The sequence below is a fragment of the Sus scrofa genome, chromosome 13, assembly GCF_000003025.6.
Source record: "Sus scrofa isolate TJ Tabasco breed Duroc chromosome 13, Sscrofa11.1, whole genome shotgun sequence".
NCBI classification, from domain to species: Eukaryota; Metazoa; Chordata; class Mammalia; order Artiodactyla; family Suidae; genus Sus; species Sus scrofa.
The window spans coordinates 81,388,576-81,413,554 of NC_010455.5; the positions used below are offsets into that span (position 1 = coordinate 81,388,576).

Here is a 24,979-nt window from a genome sequence, read left to right on the forward strand (position 1 = left end):
ATCTTTCTAGCTCCATATTCTTACTGGAGTACACCCTGAGGTTAAATTTTCAGACCACATTGAAGGGTGTTGTAAGAACTAGCCTCCAAATCATTATTAGATTAATAAAGGGTGATGTTGAGAACAATGGTGTCTCTGCTTCACACAATGTCTCCTTTTGAGAACTCACAAGAGGGATTTCTGTCTGGACTCAGTACAAGAAAGAGCTCTGCTTCTCTTTGACAAAAGCTGTCTTCGTTCATGAGTGCGATACAGCAACCTGACTCATCAGGTTTCCTCCATGCCTCGGCTTGTACGGAGTGTCGACCGCACTGGCAGTCCCTCTGCCAAACAACGTACACATTTAGGGGACAAATCACATATACTCCCTCCAAGGTTTCCTCTTAACTTTCTATCTTAGCCCAAGTCCCTAGAAAGCAAAGCCTGAGGCAAACATGTATGAGTTGCTCCTTTATAATAAGGAGTGTAAACCCAGGGAGATGAGAATGAGAGAAAAGAGGAGCAGGGCAAGAATGAGGGAGATAAAGAAGTTGGGTTACCAAGCTCGGACCCTGCTTGTGATCAAGTTCAGCTGATCTCTCTTCCAAAGCCATTATTAACTGTAAGTAGTTAACTACTATGTCATGTGGAAAGAGAAAGGGAGAAGAATTTGTCCACAAGCACCCATCTTCCCTTTGTCCCAGGAGCATTCACGCCCCTGTACATCTAGGTGACATGAGTACTGCTCTGTCTCATGGCTCAGAGACGGCTAGGGAGCCCACAGCAAGGTGAGGGCTCTTGGATTGTGCCTTTGAGAAGCCCATCACTGGGCAGCACTGGGCAGACCATGCAGAGATATTTGCCACAATGGCAGCTGGGACCAGAGAATGGCACAGCCCATCCCTGCCTCCCGCAGAGAGATGGTGCCAAGACCCAAGGTGGCCCAGGGAGGTGTCTGGCAGACAGCCCTTCCCACATTTTCCTTTTCTTATTCTCTGACTTCTTTTTTAACCTGTATTGATTTTATCCTCACAAGCCATATGGCATCTGTTTCTGGATGGGCCAAGGTATAAATAAAATGCAACAAACAGTCTTGGCTGTGTGCTAATCTGGCCTCTTCAGGAAGAGTCACAGCCTGCAGGCAGCTCTCCTCTTTCACCCTCAAGAGTGGCTAAAGCAGATGCTTGAGGTACCACCTTTCTTCACACAACTAGGTAGCCTTGACCCTGTATCTCACACCAAGTGTAAGGCTTGGTTTCCTGAGATGTTTCCTCTAAGTCTTAGTTACACTTGTTATTAAGGACAGCATTTCTTGGAATCCCCAGCATTGCGTCTGGCACAGTGGGCACTTGATGAATGGTTTTGCACTAACTCAAATAATGAGCAATGATTATATAATAATATGAACCATTTATTGAGCATTTACTCTATGCCCAACACTGCACTAGAGCTGGCTTATGTCATTTAATTTTCGCATAACTCAGCTCCTACCAGCTGTGGCTCAGTCATATAACCTGATGACAAAACCAGATTTGTGCAATGATGGATTTTGGAGGAAAAAAAATTCATATGCTACCTCTGAAAATGTCAACCCAATATTGAGCCCTTGGAGAGTTTGCTGTGTCTCCAGATGCTTCTTTTCCTGATTGCCTCAGTCTCAAGTTTCCTTTTCACTGCATGACTCACAAGCCCCACCTACTGACGGCTCTGAAAATAACCTGCCTCTACGGAATTTGGCAGCAAGGCAGTCTTTAATTACCTACTGTCTTCAAGGTCCAGAAAGTGTAATTGGTTTGATTGAACCTTGTAATTAAATGGTCAACCAAGCATGTGAAAGGACACCTTCCGCTTGGGCATTCTTTTCTTTCTTTTTCTGTACTGAGGCCCTGAGAACTGCAGCCCCACAAACAAAGACCCAGCAGGGTGCTGAGCTGCCCTAAGGCTTGGGATGCTGGGGCAGCATGTAGAGATAGAGAGGCTGGTCTTTGTGCCACCAGCTCTGCTCCCTGGTAGAAGTGCCCTCAGTGTAGTAGGTAGTACAGTCCCTCCATCTCTAAATTTTTCTCCTGGGATGTCTCTCATTGGTCTGCCCAGGTACCTGAAGTTCACCCCTTGTCTTGCAGGGCATACACATACCTAAGACTCCTGTGAAAAGACAAAGAGGTCTTCATTGAAGGAAAAGCAGGGTGTGGATATCAGAGCATTTCATGGGGAGCCAAGAAGGTCCAGGTTAGGGACCCCCAAGTAGGGGCTCAGAATTCAGTCAACTTATGACCCCCGAGGATTCTGGATATAAATATTTCCTCCTTCATTCTCTCAGCATAACACGATGGCATCTCTTCTCATTGCATATCAGAGGCTCGTCCCCATAGCAGCCTTGCTGGTAATTGTTTAAGGATGAAAGAAGTATTAGAAAATTGAGAAAACTCACCAAGCAGCACATCCACATATACAGATGACCACAGAAGGAAAGCATACTTGATGATACAAATGAACTTATTTACAAAAGTTACTTATTTACAAAACAAACAAAATAAGTTCATTTGCTGTTGTTTTACAGGAAACAAACTTATGGTTAACAAAGGGAGATGGGAAGGAGGGATAAATTAGGACTTTGTGATTAGCAGACACAAACCGCTATGTATAAAATAGATAACCAACAAAGTCCTATTGTTGTGTGGAACTATACGCAGGATTTATTTATTTATTTATTTATTTGGCCATGCCTGTGGCTTGTGGAAGTTCTGGGGCCAGGGATCAGACTCAACTACATCAGTGACAAGGCTGGATCCTTAACCTGCTGAGCCACCAGGAAACTCCTATAGTTAATATCTTGTAGTAACCTATAATGGAAAAGAATCTGAAAAGATGTATATTAGATATATCTGAATCACTTTGCTCTATACCTGAAATAACACAGCATTGTAAATCAGCTAACTTCAATTTAAAAAGAAAAAGAAAGAAAAGCATATTTGAAAATTAGGAATACACTCCTATCTGTGAGGGAGAGAGAAACTTCCTAATAGATTTGGCAATCCCACCATGGAACCAAAGTGAACCATTCAAGCAGGAGTCATGAATCTAAAACACGGCTTGTGTTCTGCGGATGTGGAACTGGGGATAACTGGCAGGTCTGAGCCAGAGTGGCAGGTCTGCTGTCTTTTCTGCCCGCATTGGACTAGTATTATGTTGTTACTGCTGATTTGGTTTTTGTGTGTGTTTACTGGGTTGGAGGAAATACCAAGGAAGCCATGCTGTCTAGAATCAGGAGGACTTCCCCCCCACCCCATTCTATAAGCTTCCTCTGATGGAATCAGGCCTTACTTTTCTCATTTGTCAGACCCTCACCCATTTATCCTCCCAGGGACTCTGAGAAGAAAATGAGATCATATTGTGCATACTTTAAAAAGAATAAGGTACTATTTCATTAATGGAAAATGATGAGTGCTGTTGCCATTAATGATGGTTATTAAGTATCTATTATTAATACAAATTAATCCTAAATCTGATGAGGAATGAGGTGGATAGAAATAAATAAATGAGATCTAGATAGCTGGGTTTAAAGGCAATCATGATAGTGATTGAGTATCACCCTGGCTCCTCTCACTTCTAGGTGCTTGTTGGGGGAAGAAGAGGTCCCCTGACACTGCAGAATGGAATGAATGTGGTTTATGGAGAGAACCAGCCCTGTGTTCAGCACGTCCCCTGCAGGAGGCGCCTCTTCCCCAAAGCAACCCCTTCCCTGCCTTGCTTTTGTTCTCTATCTCTCTCTCTCCTTCTTACCACATGGTTTGCCTGAATTTCTACCCCTTCCTCCTTAGACTAAGGGACTAAAGATGAGGTCCAGACCGGGATGCTTGCAAGAGCAGTCCCCATCACTCTGACACTCTAACAACCTTCGCAGGTCATCAGCTTGAAGGATGGGGCCATAGGAGAACAAACACCAGCAAACCTGTAAAAAAATCCCCCTTCTTCCCCTAGCCCCCGAGAGCTTGAGGAGCCCCTGTAGCTCAATGCTCAGGGGATTAAATGCAGTGCTTATGGAGGCTCCTCTCCTCTCCCAAAGCCTTCCAGCCTCCCACAGTGCCTCCTTCCATTTGACCTGCAAGAATCCCTACCAGACCCCTATTCAAATTCACATCCAATAATTCATTGGTTTTCTTTCTTGAACCATAGTACCACAGAGTAAAAGTTTAGTGCCTCTCAGTTTTCATGTGCAGGCAGATCACCTAGAGATCTTATCAGAATGCAGATTCTGATTCAGAAGGTGGGGGTGGGGTTTGAGATGCTAGTTTCTAACCAGCTCCCCAGGGACACCTGTGCTGCCAGCAGGTGCCGCTACTGATAGATGGCTCATGCTTTGCCCAGCAAGGTTTTCCAGCCAGGTTCTAGACACACTCACTGTGTGACCTTGGGCAAGTTATGTAACCTTTCTGAGCCTCTGTGGATCTGTAATATGAGGGAAAATCATAGTACTACCTCCAGGAGTTGTTGGGAGATCTGAATAAGGCAATGCATGCAAAGTTCTTAGCCTGAGTGGTACAAAATGGATGAGAGAGGGTGGCACTCACCATACCAGTGATCGGTAGTGATCAGGGGATGACCAAATGAGGGCCTTCTCTTAAGTGTGGCTTTCCCTGGGGAGACACTTCAGAGATTTTGAAGCACACATAGTTTAGGCTTAATACTGCATGGAGCCAAGGCCTACACACCTCTGAATGCAAAGACTGGTAGCATTTTAGGAAAATAAGCCCCTGTTACCTAGCATTTAGTTTGTGGGGAAACTTGGCCTTAGGGAGATTGATTCCAGAGGGTGCCAGCCATTTTATGTGTGGCCAGCCTCACAGAAGTGGGGTGCAAGAATGGAGCCTGGTACCTAAAGGGGACAGTAAGGGGATTGGTGTGTTTGGAGAAGCAAGGATTATGAGCTTGCTGAGATGGGTGAGATGGGTGTGTTAGTTTCCTATTGCTTTTGTACAAGTTGCTACTCACTTAGTTGCTTCAAGCAACACAAATTTGTTATCTTATAGTTTGGAGGTCAGGAGTCTGAAACCCGGGCTAAAATCAAGATGTTGGAAGGGCTGAGTTCTTTCTGAAAGCTCTTGGGCAGAATGGGTTTCCTTTGCCCTTTCCAGCTCCTAAAGACTGCCTGCATTCCTTGGCTCAAACCCCTTCCTCCATCTTCAGGGTCAGCAGACACACCACGCCAGTCTCTGCTTCATCACATCACCCTCTGACTCTCCTGCCTCCCTTTCACATATAAGGACCCTTCAGATTACATTGGGTTTCCCTGGATGATCCAGGCTAATTTCTTATCTCAAAGTTCTTCACTTAACCACTTCTGAAAAGTCCCTTTGCCGTGTGAAGGAACATAGTCACAGATTTTAGGGGTTAGGGTATATGTTGTGGTCCATGTGTGGGCTGGAAAAGAATTTCCAGGAGTTCCCATAGAAACTCAGTGGTTAACGAATCCGACTAGGAACCATGAGGTTGTGGGTTCAATCCCTGGCCTTGCTCAGTGGGTTAAGGACCCGGCATTGCTGTGAGCTGTGGTGTAAGTCACAGACGTGTCTTGGATCTGGCATTGCTGTGGCTCTGGCACAGGCCAGCGGCTACAGCTCCAATTGGACCCCTAGCCTGGGAACCTCCATATGCCACAGCAGCAGCCCTAGAAAAGGCAAAAAAAAAAAAAAAAAAAAAAAAAAAAAAAAACGGCAAAAAAAAAAAAAGAATTTCCAGACTCAGAGCAGGGTGAAGAAAAGACAAGTTTACTGAGGCAAGGAATGCTGCTAACGTAGCAGACTGACTTCCTGCTGATCAGGGAGAGCCGACTCCAAATGCATGGTTGTGCCTGTTTTTATAGCACAGGGACAAAGGAAAGAGAGGAGCGGTCTTATGATATACCTTCTAACCTGCTAATTGGTTGGGGAAAGAGGTCTTCTGATACACTTTCTGGTTGGTTAGGGGCATATAAGTCCCTATAGGGATGGGGTGAGGATTGGGCCACATACCTTTCCTACTAGAGGGCCTGAAGAAGTAGGGCAGGTTGCTCAGACGGGGAGGGGGACTCAGCATCTTTGCAACAATTACAATGAGATGGGTGGGATGATAAGGGTCCAGTAATTCTTATCCTAGCCAGAGGCTTTTTGAGTTTTATCTCCTTTGAGAAGCCTTGAAGTCCCACATATAGACATCTTTGGGAGCCATTATTCTACCTACATATTTGGGATAACTTCTTTTTTTTTTTTTTGTCTTTGCCTTTTCTAGGGCTGCTTCCCATGGCATAGGGAGGTACCCAGGCTAGGGGTCTAATCGGAGCTGTAGCCACCGGCCTACACCAGAGCCACTGCAATGCGGGATCCGAGCCACACCTGAGACTTACACCACAGCTCACGGCAACGCCGGGTCCTTAACCCACTGAGCAAGGCCAGGGATCGAACCCGCCACCTCATGGTTCCTAGTTGAATTTGTTAACCACTATACCATGACAGGAACTCCTGGGGTAACTTAAATGTATCTGTGAGAAATTTTGTGAGAAATGCAACTTATTATGGAAGTTCCTAAAAAAGAGAAAGGTTATCCAAGAGTTTGGAACAGTAAAAAGGAACTTTTTGTGACCCAGTTATATTAACCGTTTTGCAAGGAGAATATCCCCCCCATACAGGGACTGAGGGCCCATGTCATACATGGCATCATGGCATAGTCTCCTTCATCCAGGATCTCCCAGGAAGAGCCAGAGCGGTGAGGCAGCCTTCAGGCCATGAGGTCCTGGGAGAGCACGCCATCACGCCCATGGCCTTCCCTCCCTCTCCTCAGCACTATCCTCCCTTTACCTGATAAATTCAAAAACTCCCTTAGCATCTCAGAGTTTGTAGGAAAACTCTCCTGTGCATTTTTCCTTTACTCTCATACTGCACCACACTCACAGCTCTTCTTATACCAGATGTGGGTTTTTTTTTTTTTTTTTTTTTTTTTTCTTTTCCACACCAAGCAACGTTCTCCAACACAAGCTGGGTGTCCTACAGTTCAATCCAGTTTGAACACTTACTAAAGTTAGCGCAGACCCCAGAAATTAAGGGCTGGATCACATGACACCTTCCCCACTTCAGATGCTAACTCTGGGTAGCAGGTCCCCAGGTTACCCATTACTTCTATCCAGCTCGGGTTCCCATGACCCCTTCCTGGCATTTGATCATTTACTGAAACAGCTCACAGAGTTCAGGGGAACACTTACTTATGTTTACCAGTCTGCTATTCAATAAAGTATGCAAAGAAAGGATACAGATGAGCAGCCAGATGAAAAGATACATAGGGTGAAGTCTAGAAGGGTCCTGAGCTCAGGCGCTTCTGTCCCTATGAAATTGGGATGTCATGGAATTCCCGTCGTGGCTCGGTGGTTAATGAATCCGACTAGGAACGATGAGGTTTGGGGTTCGATCCCTGACTTTGCCCAGTGGGTTAAGGATCCAGCGATGCTGTGAGCTGTGGTGTAGGTTGCAGATACTGCTCAGATCCCTCATTGCTGTGGATCTGGTATAGGCTGGCGGCTACAGCTCTGATTAGACCCCTAGCCTGGGAACCTTCATATGCCATGGGAGCGGCCCTAGAAAAGGCAAAAAGACAAAAAAAAAAAAAAAAAGAAAAAGAAAGAAATTGGGATGTCTTACCATCCCAGTACACAGATGTGTTTACCAATCCAGAAGTTCCCTAAACCCCATACTATTGGGATTTTCCTGGACGTTTCATCATGTAGTTATGATAGATTATTAACTCTTTTTTTCTAGTCCCTCTCTCTTTCTCCCTCTCCATAGAATAGTGGGTGGGATTGAAAGTTCCAAACTTCTCATCGTGGCTTGGTCTTTCTGGTCATTACATACGGTAACAGTAGAACAAATAGCATTTCTATCACAGAGGAAATTGCAACAGGTGTTGGAGCCTGGTGCCAGGTGTTCCTATCACTCAGGAAATTGCAAAGGTCTTAGGAGCTCCATGTCAGGAACTGGGATCAAAGACTAAATGTTAAAACAAAAACTTCTTCTATTTACAAGGGTTTTTAGGTCAGGAAGTGAAGGTAGAGACCAATATTTTATTTACCTATTTCATATATATATATATATATATATATATACACATATATATATGTTCTTACTTTCTTATTCATACTCAGGCATAAGAATAAATGCTCTGTGAAGTGGTCTGAAGTCGGAACATCTCTCCCACTTCTGCCAGATCACTAGAGAGGGAACTTTAGAGGCCTGCCTGGCAGAGCCAAGGCTCCAGGCTCCCCACGTGGGACCTCAGCCTCTTTCATTCGAGGGAGGGTACCTAGCACCTTGTGGGATGCATGCATATCTATTGAATGGATGAATAAATGGATGGATGGATAGACGACTGAGTACAGAGTCTACAGACCTTTAAATGGGATTAAATTATTTAATTAGGGTTTCTCCTTTTGTGTACATTTCCTGGACACCACTATTATACAGGATTCAAAGAATTTTCTTTCATCATACCAAAAAGCAGTGGTGACTTCTGTGGCCACCCTACTGTTTCTGTTATCCTGTATGATAGAGTGGGATGCTGGGCACAACCTTTGAGCACTTTCTTTGGCCCCAGCCCTGTACTTTGGAACAGGGTGGGAACACGGTGGGAACAAGAGAAGGCTGTTAGGGGTGGAATTGGGTACTTCCAAAGCAGATGTTAAATTCCTAACCTCCAATACCCCAGAATGTGACTTTATTTGCAAAGATTGTTGCACATGGACTTACTTAAGATGAGGTCATACTGGATGGCGTAGGGTAGGCCCCTAACCCAATATGATTGGCATCCTGATGGCCATGTGAAGATGGAGGATTTGGAGGGATGCATCTGTGAGCCAGGAGGGCCTGTGGCTATCAAGCACTAGGCATAAAGCAGGCTTTCCCTGAGGACCCTCAGAAGGACCAACTCTGCCAACACCTTGACCTCAGACTTCTAGCCCACAGAACTGTAAGGCCAACAGTTCTTAGTGTTTTAAGCTGCCCAGCGAGCGGTCCTCCACTGTAGCAGCCCTAGAAGCCTGATACAAAGGCCAACATGGAGTCATGGACATAGGCCTTCCCAGTCTTATTTGAGATTTTATAAAACCTGGTCCGAGAATGGTGTCATTTGGGTGGAAGCCAGCATGAACAAGCCACACTTATCTCCCTTCATGTGGAGGCCCATTTGTATTTCTAACACCTGCAGTCAGAATGAAGCTTGAAACCAGGAGTGCTTTGCTCTCAGAAGTCCCTGCTGAGTAACTGACCTGGGCCTGGGACTGGTCAGAGGACCCCACCCTCCCAAAGCAAGAGAAGGTCGGTGTGGCAGATTTTTGTGTTTCTTTGGGTGTTTTCAGGCAGGAGTGGGGGGCAGGGGACATGGGGAGGGAGAAGAGGTATTTCTGCATCTTGAACTGTTCCCAAAGCTTTGTATGAGACTAAAACCCAGGTGTGACAATTCCACGTGGCACATCTCCCTAACAGACTCATCGTAAGATCTTGGATGTGCTAATGGATTTAACGTTGCAACTATTCCCTAAAGATTTCTACAAATTTTCCCAAACTTAATGGACTGACTTGTAACTCAAACAAAGAACCCAGTTTCTTCGCTGTGGAATTCCAAGCAGAGCAACCTGTTCACATGCTTTCCCTGGAGGCCCCTGTAAATGCAAATTGGCCCTCAACAGAAATCCTTTTTCAGGGAACAGGGGAACCACGTGTGGCTAGGATAGATCTTTCTGGAGCAGCCATGTGATGCTCATGGCCAAGGCCCACTGACAGCCTTTAATTGTAAGCAGGCATCCCAGAGGCCACTGAAGGGTCTGTGCTGGAGATTTAGTCCCTCTGTTTGGAAGGCACACTCGTCTCACTGCTCCGCTGACAGACACACAACAGGCGGACATGTGGCCAAAGGTGAGACAGGTTAGCCATGGGGCACTCGGTTTATGGAGCCAATACCTGAGGAAATCCTGGTGGGATTTGAAATGCAGGACATGCTGGCTGCCCTGGCACATGCTGTGTCATGGGAGGTGGAAACGTTTAGCCAGTTCCATTCAAAATCAGCTCAATTTTCCAATGTATTCTTTGAATTATTCAGGGGAGCTTTTATTCACTGAGAAATATGTCAACTAAATTAAAACTACATTTACTCTAATGATATCCTCTGAGATCTTCCCCCCCCCCCCAACTCTCTCTCTCTTTTTTAACTTGCAAAGAGGAGTCCGGCTGTGTATTTCCGGACAGCCAGCCTCAGTATTCTGAGTGGCAAAATGAAAATGAATTGTCTTCAAATACTCTACTGAATCATTAGCTGCATCTCAGCAGCCTATTTAATATACTGGGGTCCTCTTCAAAGAGCCTGTGATTCATTCTTTTTAAAAAAAAAAAAACTTTTATTAAATAATAGTTGGTTTACAATGTTCTATCAATCTGTGCTGCACAGCACATGTGATTCATTCTTATATTTGCCGAGAGATAACATTCCAAGGCATCTGAGGACAGGAAACAGGAGTTCTGGGCTCAGCCCTGCCACTAACAAGCTGTTTCACCTTGAATGGGTCTCTGATACTCTCTGGGCCCAGAGGCTGGTTGAAGGCTCCAGGGGACCCTCCCACCTCCTCTTCTGCAGCTGCCCACAAGCATCCCATTCCTCCCTCCCTGCCTGCCTCCTTTCCTTCGCCATCACTTCCCGTCTCCACCACTAGGTAAGCCTCCTAGTTATGAGCTCATAGGGCAGCTGGTACCTCCCCTTCAGAGTATTGCTTTCAGACAGAAACTTAATTTATTTATGTGAGCATTTTCTTTTTCATCCATTCCCTTAAGGAAGGAACTGAATCTCTTTTTGCTCACCTTAGGTACTCAACACCTAGAATAATTCCTGACTCATAATGGCTATCAGTAGATATCCCTTGGATAAATAATCAAATCTTCCTGCATCAGGGGTATTCTATCCATTGTATAATGAAGAAACTGGCATTCAGCAAGTTTACGAAATTTGCCTTAGGTCCCATTCCAGTGAAGAGGGCAGAGTGGAAAGTTCCCCTGAGCTGGCTCACTCCAAAGCCCCAGGGACTACAAGGGAGTGCTGATGCCACCAGGATGGGCATTAAAGCCAGAGGCCAGGCCCAGGCCTGAACAGTACGCATGACCCCTTCCCTCCCCAGGGTCTTATTGGGACTCACCTGTTTCCTTTACCCCATAAGGCTCCCACCTTCTATCCCAAACCTTCCATGTCTGCTGGGCCTTCTCAACCCTTCCTATAGGACTGCCAGCCTGGTAAAGCCCCCAGAATTGTAACTTTGACACAGATATGGCCTCATCTCCATGACCATGCTCCAGTTTCCTGAGCTGGACCCATGTCAGTCTTTTCTTTGTCTTTTCTTTCTTTTATTTGTTTATTTATTTTTTTTTTGGTTGCATCCACGACATGCGGAAGTTCCTGGGCCAGGGATCAAACCCATGCCACAGCAGCAACCTGAGCCCCCAATTCCACGATTGCTGGCTTTTACTGTAATAATTCATTCATTTATTCATTCATTCTAGAAATGCTAATCATTAAGTGGTCATCATTTCCCTCATACTGTATCTTAAGAAGCTCACAGCCTTGGAGTTCCCATTGTGGTGCAGTGGACACAAATCCAACTAGGAACCATGAGATTGCAGGTTTGATCTCTGGCCTCACTCAGTCGGTTAAAGATCCAGCGTTGCCGTGAGCTGTGGTGTAGGTTGCAGAGGCGGCTCGGATCCTGCATTGCTGTGGCTCTGGTGTAGGCCGGCGGCTACAGCTCTGATTGGTCCCCTAGCCTGGGAACCTCCATATGCCGCAGATGCAGGTCTAAAACGAAAAACAAAAAACTCACAGCCTTTCGCAGGAGGTGGGGGGGTTATGCCCACAGCTTGGGACTCTAACCACCTCAATCCCACCCTAAAGTGACTCTTTAAAATGTCGCTTTCAAGACATTTCCTTTTTCCAGCCAAGGGACCTGCTTGGTCTTGGTGCAGTCAGTTGTGATCAGGGAAATAACACCAGAGGAGATGGCATAGTCTCTTTCCTAATTGTCATATTGAAGACATGTGCTTCCTGGCCTGTTAAAATATGAAACTCGCTTTGTACATGGGCACTTACAACCTACAGCAGGCAGGCTGTGCCTCTGAGGCTCCAATCCGTGCCCCGGGGCCCTGACAGATGTCAGCTGTTCAGGAAATTCAGGAGGAGAATATCTGCAGATGGATTCTGGGGCACATCCTGAAAACATAAACTGGGGAGGAGGGAGCGAGCTGGGCTGCTTAGGAGGCTTTGTATTTGGGGGTGGGGGGGAGCAGGCAGTGGCATCCTAATGCTTAAGGGAGGGACTCTGAGAAAAATGTGCATTCAGAGGCAGGAAGGCTTCGGGGTGGGGCGTAGAAGGGGTGAGATGAGATGATGGCATATGGTGGACAGTGGTGGGAATCTTCCTGTCGTGTTCCCTGTCACATTCCCAGTGCCCATGAAGGCCTGGGACGTTGTGGGCGCTCAATCCTCTGTGTTAACTGAACCCCAGAGTGCATGTCTTCTGAGATTCCTTGTTCCAGGTGGTATTCATAGGTGCCTCACCGGAAAAAAACAATAAAGGAGGTCAGAAAATTTGGCAAACTGGCTATTCTTTCCCTCACATTTGCATATTAAGTTCTTGGGTCCTCAAACTTAGTCTATCCGAACCACCACGTGGAGGGCCTGTTAGAATGCAGACGGCCAGGCCCCACCCGCCAGAGTTTCTGTTCAGTGTGGGGCCTGAGAATTTGCATGTCTAACAGGTTCCTAAATGTCCTGGCTCAGGCTGCTGTTACAAAATACTACAGACGGTTTAGACCACAGACATTTATTTTCTCACAGTTCTGGAGGCCGGGAAGCCCAAGATCAAGGTGCCTGCAGATTTGATTCCTAGTGAAGGCCCTTCCTGGCTTGCAGATAGCTGCCTTCTCCCTGTGTCTTCTCTTGGCAGAAGGAAAAAGAGGGGGCTCTGGTCATTCGGATGACACTAATCCCACCATAGGGACCCCACCTTCATGACCTCCTCTAAACTAATTATCTCCCAGGGACCTCATCTGCAGATACCAACACACTGGGGGTTAGACCTTCAACATATGAAGTTTGAGGGATGCAGACATTCAGTTGCCAACACTATGTGATGCTGATGCTGCTGGTCCAGGGACCACACTTGGAGAACTACTGCTCTGAGTTACCTTTGCTAAAAGAAATCTGTTCCACTGGGTTAAGTGAAGCTTTTCCAAAACATTCTTGTCACTGGACACCATTGTTCATGGTACATCTTGCAGGATGGTGTTTATAAAACTCGGCTGGGAAAGAAGCCTGAAAGGGTCTAAGTAGAAGATTTTCCTGAGTGATGGCTAGTAAAGGGCCTCAACTCCCCTGGCTGGTCCTGTCCCTCTTACACGCCAGCGAGAGACAGAGCCCTTGGAATGCACAATCCCCACTTCATTGAGAGCAGGGTTTCTGCCCTAATCTCTGGCCCCCACATCAACCCAAACAACCCTAATAACTCTGTGGAGTTTTGCAGAATTTGCTGATCAGCCCCACAGTGGCCGAGAGAGGCTTTGGCCTGCGTGAGAGACCCTGAAGTGCATTATTAAAACTGCAATTATAGTTGATGCACAATATTATAAAAGTTATAGGTGTGAAGTGCACTTTTTATTGAAGTATGGTTGATTTATAATGTTGTTCATCTCTGCTGCACAGCAAAGTGATTTAGTTTTGTATATATGTTTATATATAATGTTCTTTTCCATTATGGTTTATCATAGGATATTGAATATGGCTCCCTTTGCTGTCCAGGAAGACCTTGTTGTTTATCCTGAAGTGCACTTTTTAATTACGTGGCAATGAGGCCCAGCAGTAAGACCTGCAAGTTAAGGGATCTTCCCAGGATGTCATACTGGGATGTGGTGGGAAAGAATAAACCAGCTGGTCCATAGCTGTTACCATAGACAAAAATTATAGTCTGGTGCTGGGGTACCAGGCATATCGTTGGTGCATAATAAAGGTGTGTTTTCTCCCCCCACGGATGAGTTTAAATCCTGCGTGCTAGCAGTTTTTGATTTATGCTCTCCAAGCACCAGTTGCCAGGACCATTTTTCAAGATGGTTTTGGGCACTTGCCCAAATGTTCCTCGACCAAATTGCGAATGGGGTTGGTCTCTTTGACACAGGCTACCTTTCATGTTTCTTGCTCCCTGCACTCCACTGCCCTGAGTCAGCGATTGCTTTTTGACAGAAGGCCCAGCGGGGTGCTTTCTGAGCTGTCATAATCACCTTGCCCTGAAAACATGCTGAACTTCTCCCTGCCAGTTCGGAAGCGCGGGCAACCTCCTGGGGAGCTCTTAAATAGATGTGCAAATGAGAGTGGCATCTTTGCTTTGGCATGAGGTTGATCTTGGCACTGACCCAAACCTCATCTTACTCATGTTGCAAAACAGTGGCCTGAGGCCAGACAGCCTTGCAGGTCCTCAGTGAGACCCATTGTGCATGGTTTTCTCTCCCCATTTCAGGAAACTAAGTTCAGCGTCGACCCTGTGTCCCATGGGGCAGGGGCTTATGTAGGTCTCTGTGTCCACTGTCATCTGAATCAAACACGTGATAAAGATGGTGCAATGAAGGATGGCTTCCTAGAACACAAGGCACTAGAATAAAGTAACACACTCCTTGGCTTGGTGTACAAGCGTCTCTGTATGGCAGCCCCACTGCTCCCCACCAGCTTCACCTCTGGCCACACACATCTGACAGGATGTTGGTTGGACTGTATCCTTCCATCATGCATAGAATCCATTTCTCTCCTAATTGCTTTATCAAATTTTCCATTTTGCTCCCATCTCATCTCTCTTCCAAGTCATGAACTATCAGCATTCTCAATTTATTCTTTTTTTTGACAACTGAATCTTTCATCTCTGGAAATTTCTACCTGATTCTTCTTCAAACCCGCCTTCCCCTCTCTCTCCCCTGCTTTCCAATTACTCTGTTTTCTTTCGTTCTTGGACTGTGAGTTTGATCATTTGTTGTGTCTGCTTTTTCTCACATGTACAAAAGATTGTTTCTTTTTTGTTTTATGCGTTTACTATGAGCTCACCTCTGGGAGGAATTGTCCTGCTCGTACCCTAGATTGTGTGCACATGGCTGTCCAGAGGTGTAGAGTATGTCTTTGCCACAGGCCTAAAATTTTTGAGGATGCATTCTTATTTTATTTTATTCTTATGGCCACACCCATAGCAGTTAGAAGTTCTCAGGCCAGGGATTGAATCTGAGCCACAGCTAAGACCTATACCACAGTTTTAGCAATGCAGGATCCTTTTAACCCATGGCTCCTGGCCATAGTTTGAACCCGTGCCTCCTCAGCATCCCGAGACACTGCAGGCAGATTCTTAACCCACTGTACTACAGCAGTAACTCTCAGAATGCATTTTTAAAGTAGTGTCTGGGAGTTCCTATCATGGCTCGGTGGAGGCGAATCTCACTAGCATCTATGAGGAGGCGGGTTCGATCACTGGCCTTGCTTAGTGGGTTAAAGGCTCTGGCATTGCCATGAGCTGTGGTATAGGTCACAGGTGCGGCTCGGATCCCACGTTGCTGTGGCTGTGGTGTAGGCTGGTAGCTGCAGTCCTGATTCGACCCATAGCCTGGGAACCTCCATGTGCCAGGGGTGCGGCCCTAAGAAAAGAAGAGCAAAAACAAAAAATTAAAATAGTGTCTGAGTTCTGGATGTCCACACCACATGGGCTGTGTATACTTGGGGCCAACAAGGGAGCTCAGAGCAGGTGTGGGGATGTAATGTGTCAGCGGAGGCTTGGTCGAGTGGTTGACTGGCTGCCTCCCTTCATCCCTAGGATGATGATGGTGGTGTTCCCAGGACCCAGGACTTCAGATAGTACCAAGCTTTATGCAGACATGCCGACTCAAGCCTCCTTTGTGCAGAGGAATTGAGTCAGTCCTCATTTCCGTGGGATCTGAAACCAGGGCTGATAGTCTGGACCTTTCTAACTCTCTTATTTTGGTTTTATTTTTATTGTTGTTGCAGTTTATGCAGCTTCTCAACATAATTGGAAAAGGAAAGGTGTATCTATTTAGGTTAAAATATGCTCTAAGCATTGTAGATGCTTTATTTTAGCTCAAGTCACACGATAACCCCATGGTATAGATACTAGTATCATCCTTACTCTGCGGATGAAGGCGTTAAGGATTGGGAAGCTTTCATTATTTTCCTAAAGTCCAGAACATGATTTGCCAGAAATTCCTAAAGGAGGTGTAACATCCAACCCATGACCTCCAGGTTGGGTCTCCATGGACTCTCTGCCCCCTCCTTGGCTGTCCTGCTCACCGCATTCTGTGACTGCCTTCAGCCCCAGGGCAGCCCCTTGCTCTGTCAGACCAAAGCTTTCTCAGCCTTCCCCTGCTATGTTTGGTCCTCTCCTCCTGCTGGAATCCTTTCCATCTTGTGGTCACCTGTCCCAGACACCCTTTCTCAGCCTTTCCCCTCTCTAGCACATACTGAGAGTGCTGAGTAGGAGTGAGAGTGCAGAGCTGAGCATGGACGAGAGAAGCATCATCCAAGCTTAGTGGTAACAGGTCAGATGAGGGAGCGTTTGTTGAGGCGAGGAGCATAGCAGAGGAGCAGGTGAGGCTGGAGGCGGGGTGTAGAACTCAATTTGGGGCCTGATGAGTTTGAAGGGCCCATAGACCATCAAGCTGGCCATTCAGGGGCAATCTGACATGTGAGACCATCACTCAGGAGTTAAGTATCTGCTCAATGTCCAGGTTTGGCAGTGAGCATATGAAGCTGAGCCACTGGTTGTGTGTGGAGTGAAAAGACAAGAGGCAGAGCGTGGAAGCCCCTGTGGGGGGTGTGGCTCATCTAACTTCCAATAGAAACTCCTGATGTTAAAAACCATGTCATTTCTTTCCCTTTATTTTCTAGTAATTTTCTGCTTAAATAGAACTGGTATCCCGGCTTTTTAGGGTTGCAGTGAGGATTAACTAGTACAAGGAATAGGAAAGGCTGCTTTGCAATTGAGAGGCATGTTCCAAGATGGATTGTTGCTATGACTACCGTCCTCCTCCAGCTCCCCAAAGCCCATACCTCATGTTGCCTACAGAAAAAAAGCTGACCAGGTCCCCGGGCCTCTGTTCCAAACTCTCCTTGCAGCCTCAGCTCCCACTCCTCACCTTTCCCAAACCAGTGTGACTCCTCCAGGCTCTGGGTCTGGGCTCCTTCCCTCTTTCCAATGCAATCAGGCACCCCACTCCCCTCCACGGTGTCACCCTGGTGGCTTGCACAAATCTGTGGGCATGAGTCATAACTGTTGCAAGCCTTTCTGTCAATTCTGTGTCTGCGCTGGAAGCTCCCTGGGGGCAGCTGCTTTCTTTTCTTCACACAGCAGGATATGCATTCAGTCAATGTCTCTCAGAGTAAGTGAATGTGTGAATCTCCATTTGCCTCAAACCTAGTACCTTCTTGGCCAACAGAAAGGACAGATGAATGAAGGAATAAAAGGTTGGTGTTCCATTTGCCTGGAATTTTTTCCTTGCCATCTATTCCTAATGAACTCTTTACAGGTCTGTCCATCCTAAATGCCATCTTCTCCCAGCCAGAAGTCAGCTCTTCATTTCCTAGGATCTCATAGTGCTTTGTACCTGGTCTGTAAGACTTACCTCAGTTCCCACTGCATTGGACTCTTCTGTGTACTTGATTCCTAACCCCATCCCCCCTTGGATAGAAACTCTTGAAGCCAAAGCACATATCTGACAAGTCCTGAATCCCATGCAGCCCCTGGTACCCTTCTTTGCATACTGATTCATAGGAAATCATATCTCACATTGAATAACTGCATGCAAAAAGACCTGATTTCCTGGGAAAACCAACTCAGAACTCGCAGTGTGGTGCATTGAAGGACATTTGGACCAACTCGTGGGCAGCCTGATCTTCTCCTCCTGTCTCTGGAAGGCTTTCCCTGTCCCTAACTCACCCTAAGCAGCAGCTCACTCCCAGCTCAGACCTCCCTGGCATTGTCCCTGCTCCCCACCCTTCCCCAACATTTGTCCCTGGGCCTCTGTCTCTGATTCACTTGCCAGCTAAACAGCAGCTGACAGCAGCCACCTTGGGACACATCTGTAGTTTTCCAGAAGGCAAAGCATCTTTGGCCCAACTGAGGCCTTAAGCATCGTCTCAGGGGGTGGTATTGGACAGGCCTGGTACCATTGGGTTCCCCAGTGATTCACAAACAGTCAGGAATTAAAGTTCTTCTCTCCCTCAAGGAAAGGTCACTTTGCCTAATTTCCTCCTTTCATGGCTGAGCCATCGCCTCGACACATTTATTTTGACTGCCTCCTGGCTTGATCATTTTTCAATTAAATCTGTCCCTGCAGTTCTAGCAGAAGGCTAAAGCGGGTCTCTTCCTGATCATAGATCCACATTTATGAAACCCTAATTAGGTGTTTTCTTTAGCTCTCATCATAGATTACTTGGTGCAAGAAGTCTGCAGGTGTAAGCCTGGTTTGTGCTAAAAGCCTATCTGGATGCCCAGTTGGGAGCTAACTGGGGAAGCTCCCAATATTTCCCACCTCTGAGTCTGCCCAGGCTGCTCCCCACTCCCAGAAGGCCCTACCTTCTGATCTCAAAAATATAAATCTTGCCATCTCCTGTGACCTATATTAAAATAAGTCAAACAGATCCCCCTTTCTAATTGCCAGGATTTTCTTTTTCTTTTTTTTAATATTCAGTATGGCAGGTGTACACGCACGAGCAGTCTCACACTCTGCGGCAGGTGTTTAAATAAGCACAAACTATTGCAGAAAAAAAATTGACAGTATGTATCAAGAGCCATCGTAATACCTCCATTGTTTGACCTAGTAATTCCATTCCAGGAATCTCTTCCAAGGATATAGTCAGAAATGCAGACAAATACTAATGCAAAAAGAAATTCATTATAGTATCATTTATAATTGTTGACATACAAGTAATACCTGATAAGGGACTAATTAAGTGTAATATATAGTGTAATGTAGTATAACCATATTATACAGCCACTTAAAATGAGGTTGGTAAAGGTATATTAACGTTGATGTTAAGTGAAACAAGCAGGTTGTATGTACAGTGTAATACAAATTGACCTTTCCCAGCCACTGTTTCACAGGATGCTCTTAGGAATATGATAAATGAAAAAGTCCCATTTTCCAAAAAGTTGTTATAGGCCTATACCCTGAGGTTGCTGGGAGCCTTGGATATGCTCATGAAATGGGAAATTGAGAAACGAAAAACAAAACCAAGGCTTGCTGTTCAGCATCACAATTTTTATGCAGGACATCACAAGCACTGCTATTCTTGGAGCACATTTCAAAAGAGCTAGGGGAAGGGGCTGCCCAGGAACAGACTGTAATGTTGACAGGGGTTGCTGTTCCCATTGAGTTATGGACTTATTTCACTTCTTCCTTGGACTTTTGTTTAATATTGTCCTACAGAGATGCTTTAAGTGTTGTGAAATCATCGGCATCTGATTTTGGCCGATGTGGAGCACTGTAGAGTCAGCCAGCATGTGGATTCAACAGGGCAGTCAGGCCCACGAGGATGGCCACTGGAAAGGTGGTGATGGTGGCCTGAACAGGGGAGCCCCTGGTGCTGCCTGGTTGATGCTCCTGTCCTGCCTATGTTTCAAAGTACATGGGGTATGGATAGGGTCATGGAACTGCCACCTGCTCCCTCCTTACCCTGGGACTGGCCAGAGGTCTCCTGATGCCTCAAAGAACATCCCCAGGATGTTCTGAGTGCTCATCCTTGATTGCAAACCCCAAATTCAGGATACTTTTCACTTCCTTGGATTGGATGCTTCTTCATTCAAAACTCTCCTTAGTCCCCACTCTTCCATTGCCCCAGACTTTGTCTCCAGGTCTTCCTTTGTGACATACCTACACCCCTGGGTCAGCCTCACCTGGTCACAGACCCATCCCAAAGATCCCTGCATCCAGCCCAGTATCTGATCTCAGGTATCAAGGAGGGGAGTGTAAATAGAGTTGGGACCTCTCATGAGACATAATAGGTGCTGAGCTGTACACTCAGTGAAATGTAACAGGATTTAGGAGACATCTGCCTGGAAACTCCTGCTTGCCTTCTAAGGGCCCCTACAATATTCATCAGGCTTTATCAGGTTATTGGACTTCAAAAGGAGCAATTTTCTGAGACATGTGACAGGGCAGTACAAAAAAAAAAAAAAAAGAGCATTAAGGGGAAAAATTCTTATTCCAAAATGAAAGGGAAAAGATCATTTAGTATCCCTGTTGGTGTTATCTATTCATGAGAAACAGCACATTTAATCCAACATGGGATGTAGGGAGGGCTTTGATCCCTCACTTGGGGTCACCTTCATGTGGAACTCATCTGTCTCTGCTCCCACAGATGGCAGGAGCAAAGGAAATAAGAGGCTGCGCATGAGAGGTAGACTCCACAGGGTGCAGAGGACTTTGAGGGGGAGGGAGCGTGGAGGAGAGAGGGTCTGACATGATTTCCAAGGCAGTTGCTTGGGAGGAAGGGGATGCCATTCTCCACCCTTGCCACCTTTTATGCTTCCTATGTCCTTTCCCAAGACACACCATATTGGTTTCTGTTTTGGATGGTGCTATAAGAATTGGTATCTCAAGGTCTGGTTCCCAGGTGCAAAAGTTGTTAGACTACAACAGCTCCTTGGATGAGCCTTTATACAGAGACAAAGGAATTGGGGGTTGTTCCTGTTCTTCTGAAATACATCCTTCTTCCTCCTTCCATGTTCATTGATTTCTCCTTACTCCTTTCTTCCTTTTCTTCTTCTTCTTCTTTTTTTTTTTTCTATTTTTTAGGGCCACAGGTGTGGCATATGGGAGTTCCCAGGCTAGGGGTCAGATAGGAGCTACAGCTACCAGCCTATGCCACAGCCACAGCAACTCAGGGATCCAAGCTGTGTCTGGGTCGCAGCGACGCCAGATCCTTAACCCACTGAGAGAAGCCAGGGATGGAACCCACATCCTCATGGGTTCTGGTCGGGTTTGTTACCACTGCACCACAATGGGAACTCCTCCCCTTACTCCTTTCTAACTCAGAATTTTTTCCTCTTCGATTTTCTTCTTTCTCTTTCCCTTCCTCTTCCGCTTCTCGATATTCATCTTCATATCTACTTGCACACTAGCATTCTTCTTTTTATAGCTGCCTCTATCCCAAAGCTTAGGAAAGCAATTTCAATTTAAATTCTTCTCTAGTGAAGAACTAAGTAAAATTTCATACAGGGCAGATTTAAACTGACAACTCACACCTGTCCACCAAGAATCTGCCAGCCTAGACAGCTGGTAATTATGTGCCCAGGATAATCCACCTGTAGTCAAATATTTGCCTGATGTTTGGACTCTCAGGTCTTCCTCTACCCCATAGTTGGCCCCATCATGTTTGATGTGAGCTCCTATAACCTCAGTGCATATCCAACCATTACGTTCATTGAGTTGTTTGCAATAAAAATTGTTGACCCCCAAAAAGTCTTTTTCCTCTTTCATAACTAGAATAAAAGTCTGGTGGTTCATTGCATATTCAATTTTAAGTGTTGCTTCTCTTTCTTTTCACTAGATTTGTGACAAAGAATGGCATTACTATGTCATCAATGTGGAGTTTCCTGTGGTTACCCTATACATGGATGGAGCAACGTATGAACCATACCTGGTGACCAACGATTGGCCCATTCATCCATCTCATATAGCCATGCAACTTACAGTCGGCGCTTGTTGGCAAGGTAACCCTAAGTCCCACCCTTCTCCCTGGCCCATCTCTGTATGTCCATGAAAGATAATTGACAGAGAAAAGGGCAAAGCAATTGGTATGAGAATCAGCCAGGAAAATTTACTAATAAAGCAGGACTTAGAAAGATTAATTCAGGCACTAAGCTTGTGTAATAATAAAGCATTTGGCTTGAGACAAGATTTTGATTTGAGATCAACACGAGCAATTTCATGGTTGCCTCTGAGTTGCTAATGCCTTTTATTGTTCTGGAACCTTATCTGGTTTCAAACTGGGCTGTATAGATAAAAGCCTGAATGTGGAATCTTGTATCAAAATTGCCAGTTGGCTCTGTTGATAGCTACTTTGGTCAGGAGCCAAGGATCTCTCTTTATCCCCATTCAAATTGTCCAAGACCTCACCCCTCTGTTCCAGGAACTCGCAAATATGCTGGGCTCTGGTGGCAGGGGTTGTGGATTATCCATAGGCTCCAGGCCAAGGGAGGCCACTCTCAAGTTCAGCTCAGTTCTGAGCCCATTCCCTACTCCCCAGAACAGAAGCTCCTTATTGCCTCTCACTCAATGGTCTCTATTCCCCTCCTTACCTCCTCGCCTGCTGCCTCTCCTCTGGTCCCCAAATCCAGGCAAGTCTCCTCTTTGGAAGCAGGAAAACAAGTTCTCTGAGCACGCATGTAACCTTTCTGTTCCCCACTTAGATCTGTTGGTATCTTTGGTTTTGCTCCCTTAACACCTGGGTTGCTTTGAAATACCAGTGAGAAAGCAGAGAGGAAGTAAAATGCTCCCCAAATAAGCAGATTAGCACTTTGAGATGACTCAAACTCATGTTGATAGATTCTTTGAACCTTGACCAAGATTTATGACCTTGACCATTTGCCATGGGGCTGAGGGGGAAAGTGGACTGTGGTATAAGAATATGCCTTCAGAGAGCTGTTTCCCTCTAAGAGAGACGTAGGCTCCTATGGGTGGGGACAAAGAGTGAGTTCTGGGAAGCTCCATGCAAGAGGAGATAGAAAGAAGGGCACATGTGTAGCCTTGGGAGCACTAGGGATACAAAACCCAAGAAGGAAGTAAAGCAGGAATGAGACAAGGGAAGAGAGTGTATTTTTTTAAATTGAAGTATAGTTGATTTACAATGCTGCATTAGTTTCAGATGTACAGCCAAGTGATTCAGATAGATATGTATCTGAATATATAAATGCATATATTCTTTTTTATAATGATTTTTATTTTTTTCATTATAGCTGGTTTACAGTGTTCTGTCAGTTTTCTACTGTACAGCAAGGTGACCCAGTCACACATATACATACATTCTTTTTCTCACATTATCCTCCATCATGCTTCATCACAAGTGACTAGATATAGTTCCCAGGGCTACACAGCAGGATCTCATTGCTTATCCATTCCAAAGGCAATAGTTTGCATCTATTAACCCCAAATTCCCAGTCCATCCCTCTCCCTCCCCCTCCCTCTTGGCAACCACAAGTCTGTTCTCCAAGTCCATGATTTTCTTTTCTGTGGAAAGGTTCATTTGTGCCCTATATTAGATTCCAGATATAAATGATATCATATGGTATTTGTCTTTCTCTTTCTGACTTCACTGAGTATGAGAGTCTGTAGTTCCATCCATGTTTCTGCAAATGGCATTACTTTGTTCTTTTGTATGGCTGTGTGGTACACGTATATATATTCTCTTTCAAGATTCTTTTTCTTTATAGATTATTACAAAATATTGAGTATAGTTCTCTGTGCTATGCAGTAGGTCCTTGCTGTTTATCTATTTTATATATAGTAGTGTATATGTGTTAATTCCCAAACTCCTCATTTACCCTTCCCTTGCTTTCCCCTTTGGCAACCATAAGTTTGCTTTCTCTGTCTGCAGGTATCTTTCTGTTTTGTAAAGAAGGTCATTTGTATCATATTTTTAAATCCCACATGTAAGCAATATCATATGATATTTGTCTTTCTGTGTCTGACTTACCACATTTAGTGTGATAATCTCTAGGTCCATCCATGTTTCTGCAGATGGCATTAAGTCATTCTTTTCTATCATTGAGTATAAGAGTGTATTTTTGAGAAGTCACTACTTGAAGTCTGACCTATGTTACATGATAGTAAAAAGTTTCTCAACCATTTCAGTAGAACTTGATGAGCACTTCCTCAATATTGCAGAACTCCTCAGGATATCAGGAAAGGAAGACTAAGTCATCCGGGAAAAGTCCATAAAATTAGTATAGCACGGCACTGATTCAGAAGTTGCACAGGAGTCACTATTCACCTAACCCAACTGTGCTAGAGCAGTGGTCCTCTCCTGTGGCTCAGTGCCCCAGACAGCTAGCCTGTGAATATTTTGGAACATAGCTTGGGTGCTGCCCATAAGATAAGGGAGCCCTAGTCATGTCCTCACCATGAACCTAGCCATGACTCTTCCCTAGAGGCCCTGAGAGATTACATCTGGATCCCTGTGACCCCAGCCTGCCATGGGAACCCACCCCTGACTGCATCAGGCCAGCTAAAACCACTGTTTCCCAGTTATATGCCAAATGGGTAGAACAGTGCCACCAAAATAAAAAGTGATTTTGTAAAGAATAAAGATGAATTCTTTGAATCAGCTAGAATATGCTAAGTTGTGCTGAGTGACAATCAAGCCCCAGTTCTCAGTTACTAAAAGCAATTCTCACTTCATATTTACTGCAGAAAGATGGGGGCTCCTCTTTGCTTTTCCTTCAGCCTGGGACCCAAGCAGACAGAGCAGCCACATAGCTGAGAAGGAAGTAAAATGCAGGAGTTGATGTGTATTGATACAAATGTTATAAACCCTTTACCTTCTGAAATATCTAGCAACTCTGGAATCAAAAAGCCACAGGAACTCTGCAATTACCTTTGCTAATCTCTTGCTGTGTATTCCCTTAACTGACTCTCAATAGAACAAGAAAAAAGAGTTTCCACTTTTGAGTTATAAAAAATTTGAGTTTGGGTCAAATCCCAGCCCTGCCACTTATTAGCTGTGTGGACCCAACAGACTCCCTATCTTCCCTGAGCTCCTACCTTCTCATCTGTTTTCTTATCTAGAATAATACCTACCTCACAGGGTTATTATAAAGATTAGGCGACAGGCACATGGAGTGCGCTTGGCATGCTTCAGTCAAAAGAATGTGTAAATTTGAAAATATCTGCTGGTCCCCTCCTCCACG

General features: G+C 45.4%; 1 protein-coding gene across 1 annotated transcript in view; it reads left to right on the forward strand.

Moving 5' to 3' along the window:
* Positions 1–24,979, forward strand: part of CLSTN2 (calsyntenin 2) — a 672,110-nt gene that overhangs the window by 599,337 nt on the left and 47,794 nt on the right. The window contains exon 9 of the mRNA XM_021071127.1: positions 21,622–21,784. Within this exon, the coding sequence (XP_020926786.1) occupies positions 21,622–21,784 (163 nt within the window). The remainder of the gene's footprint in view (positions 1–21,621; positions 21,785–24,979) is intronic.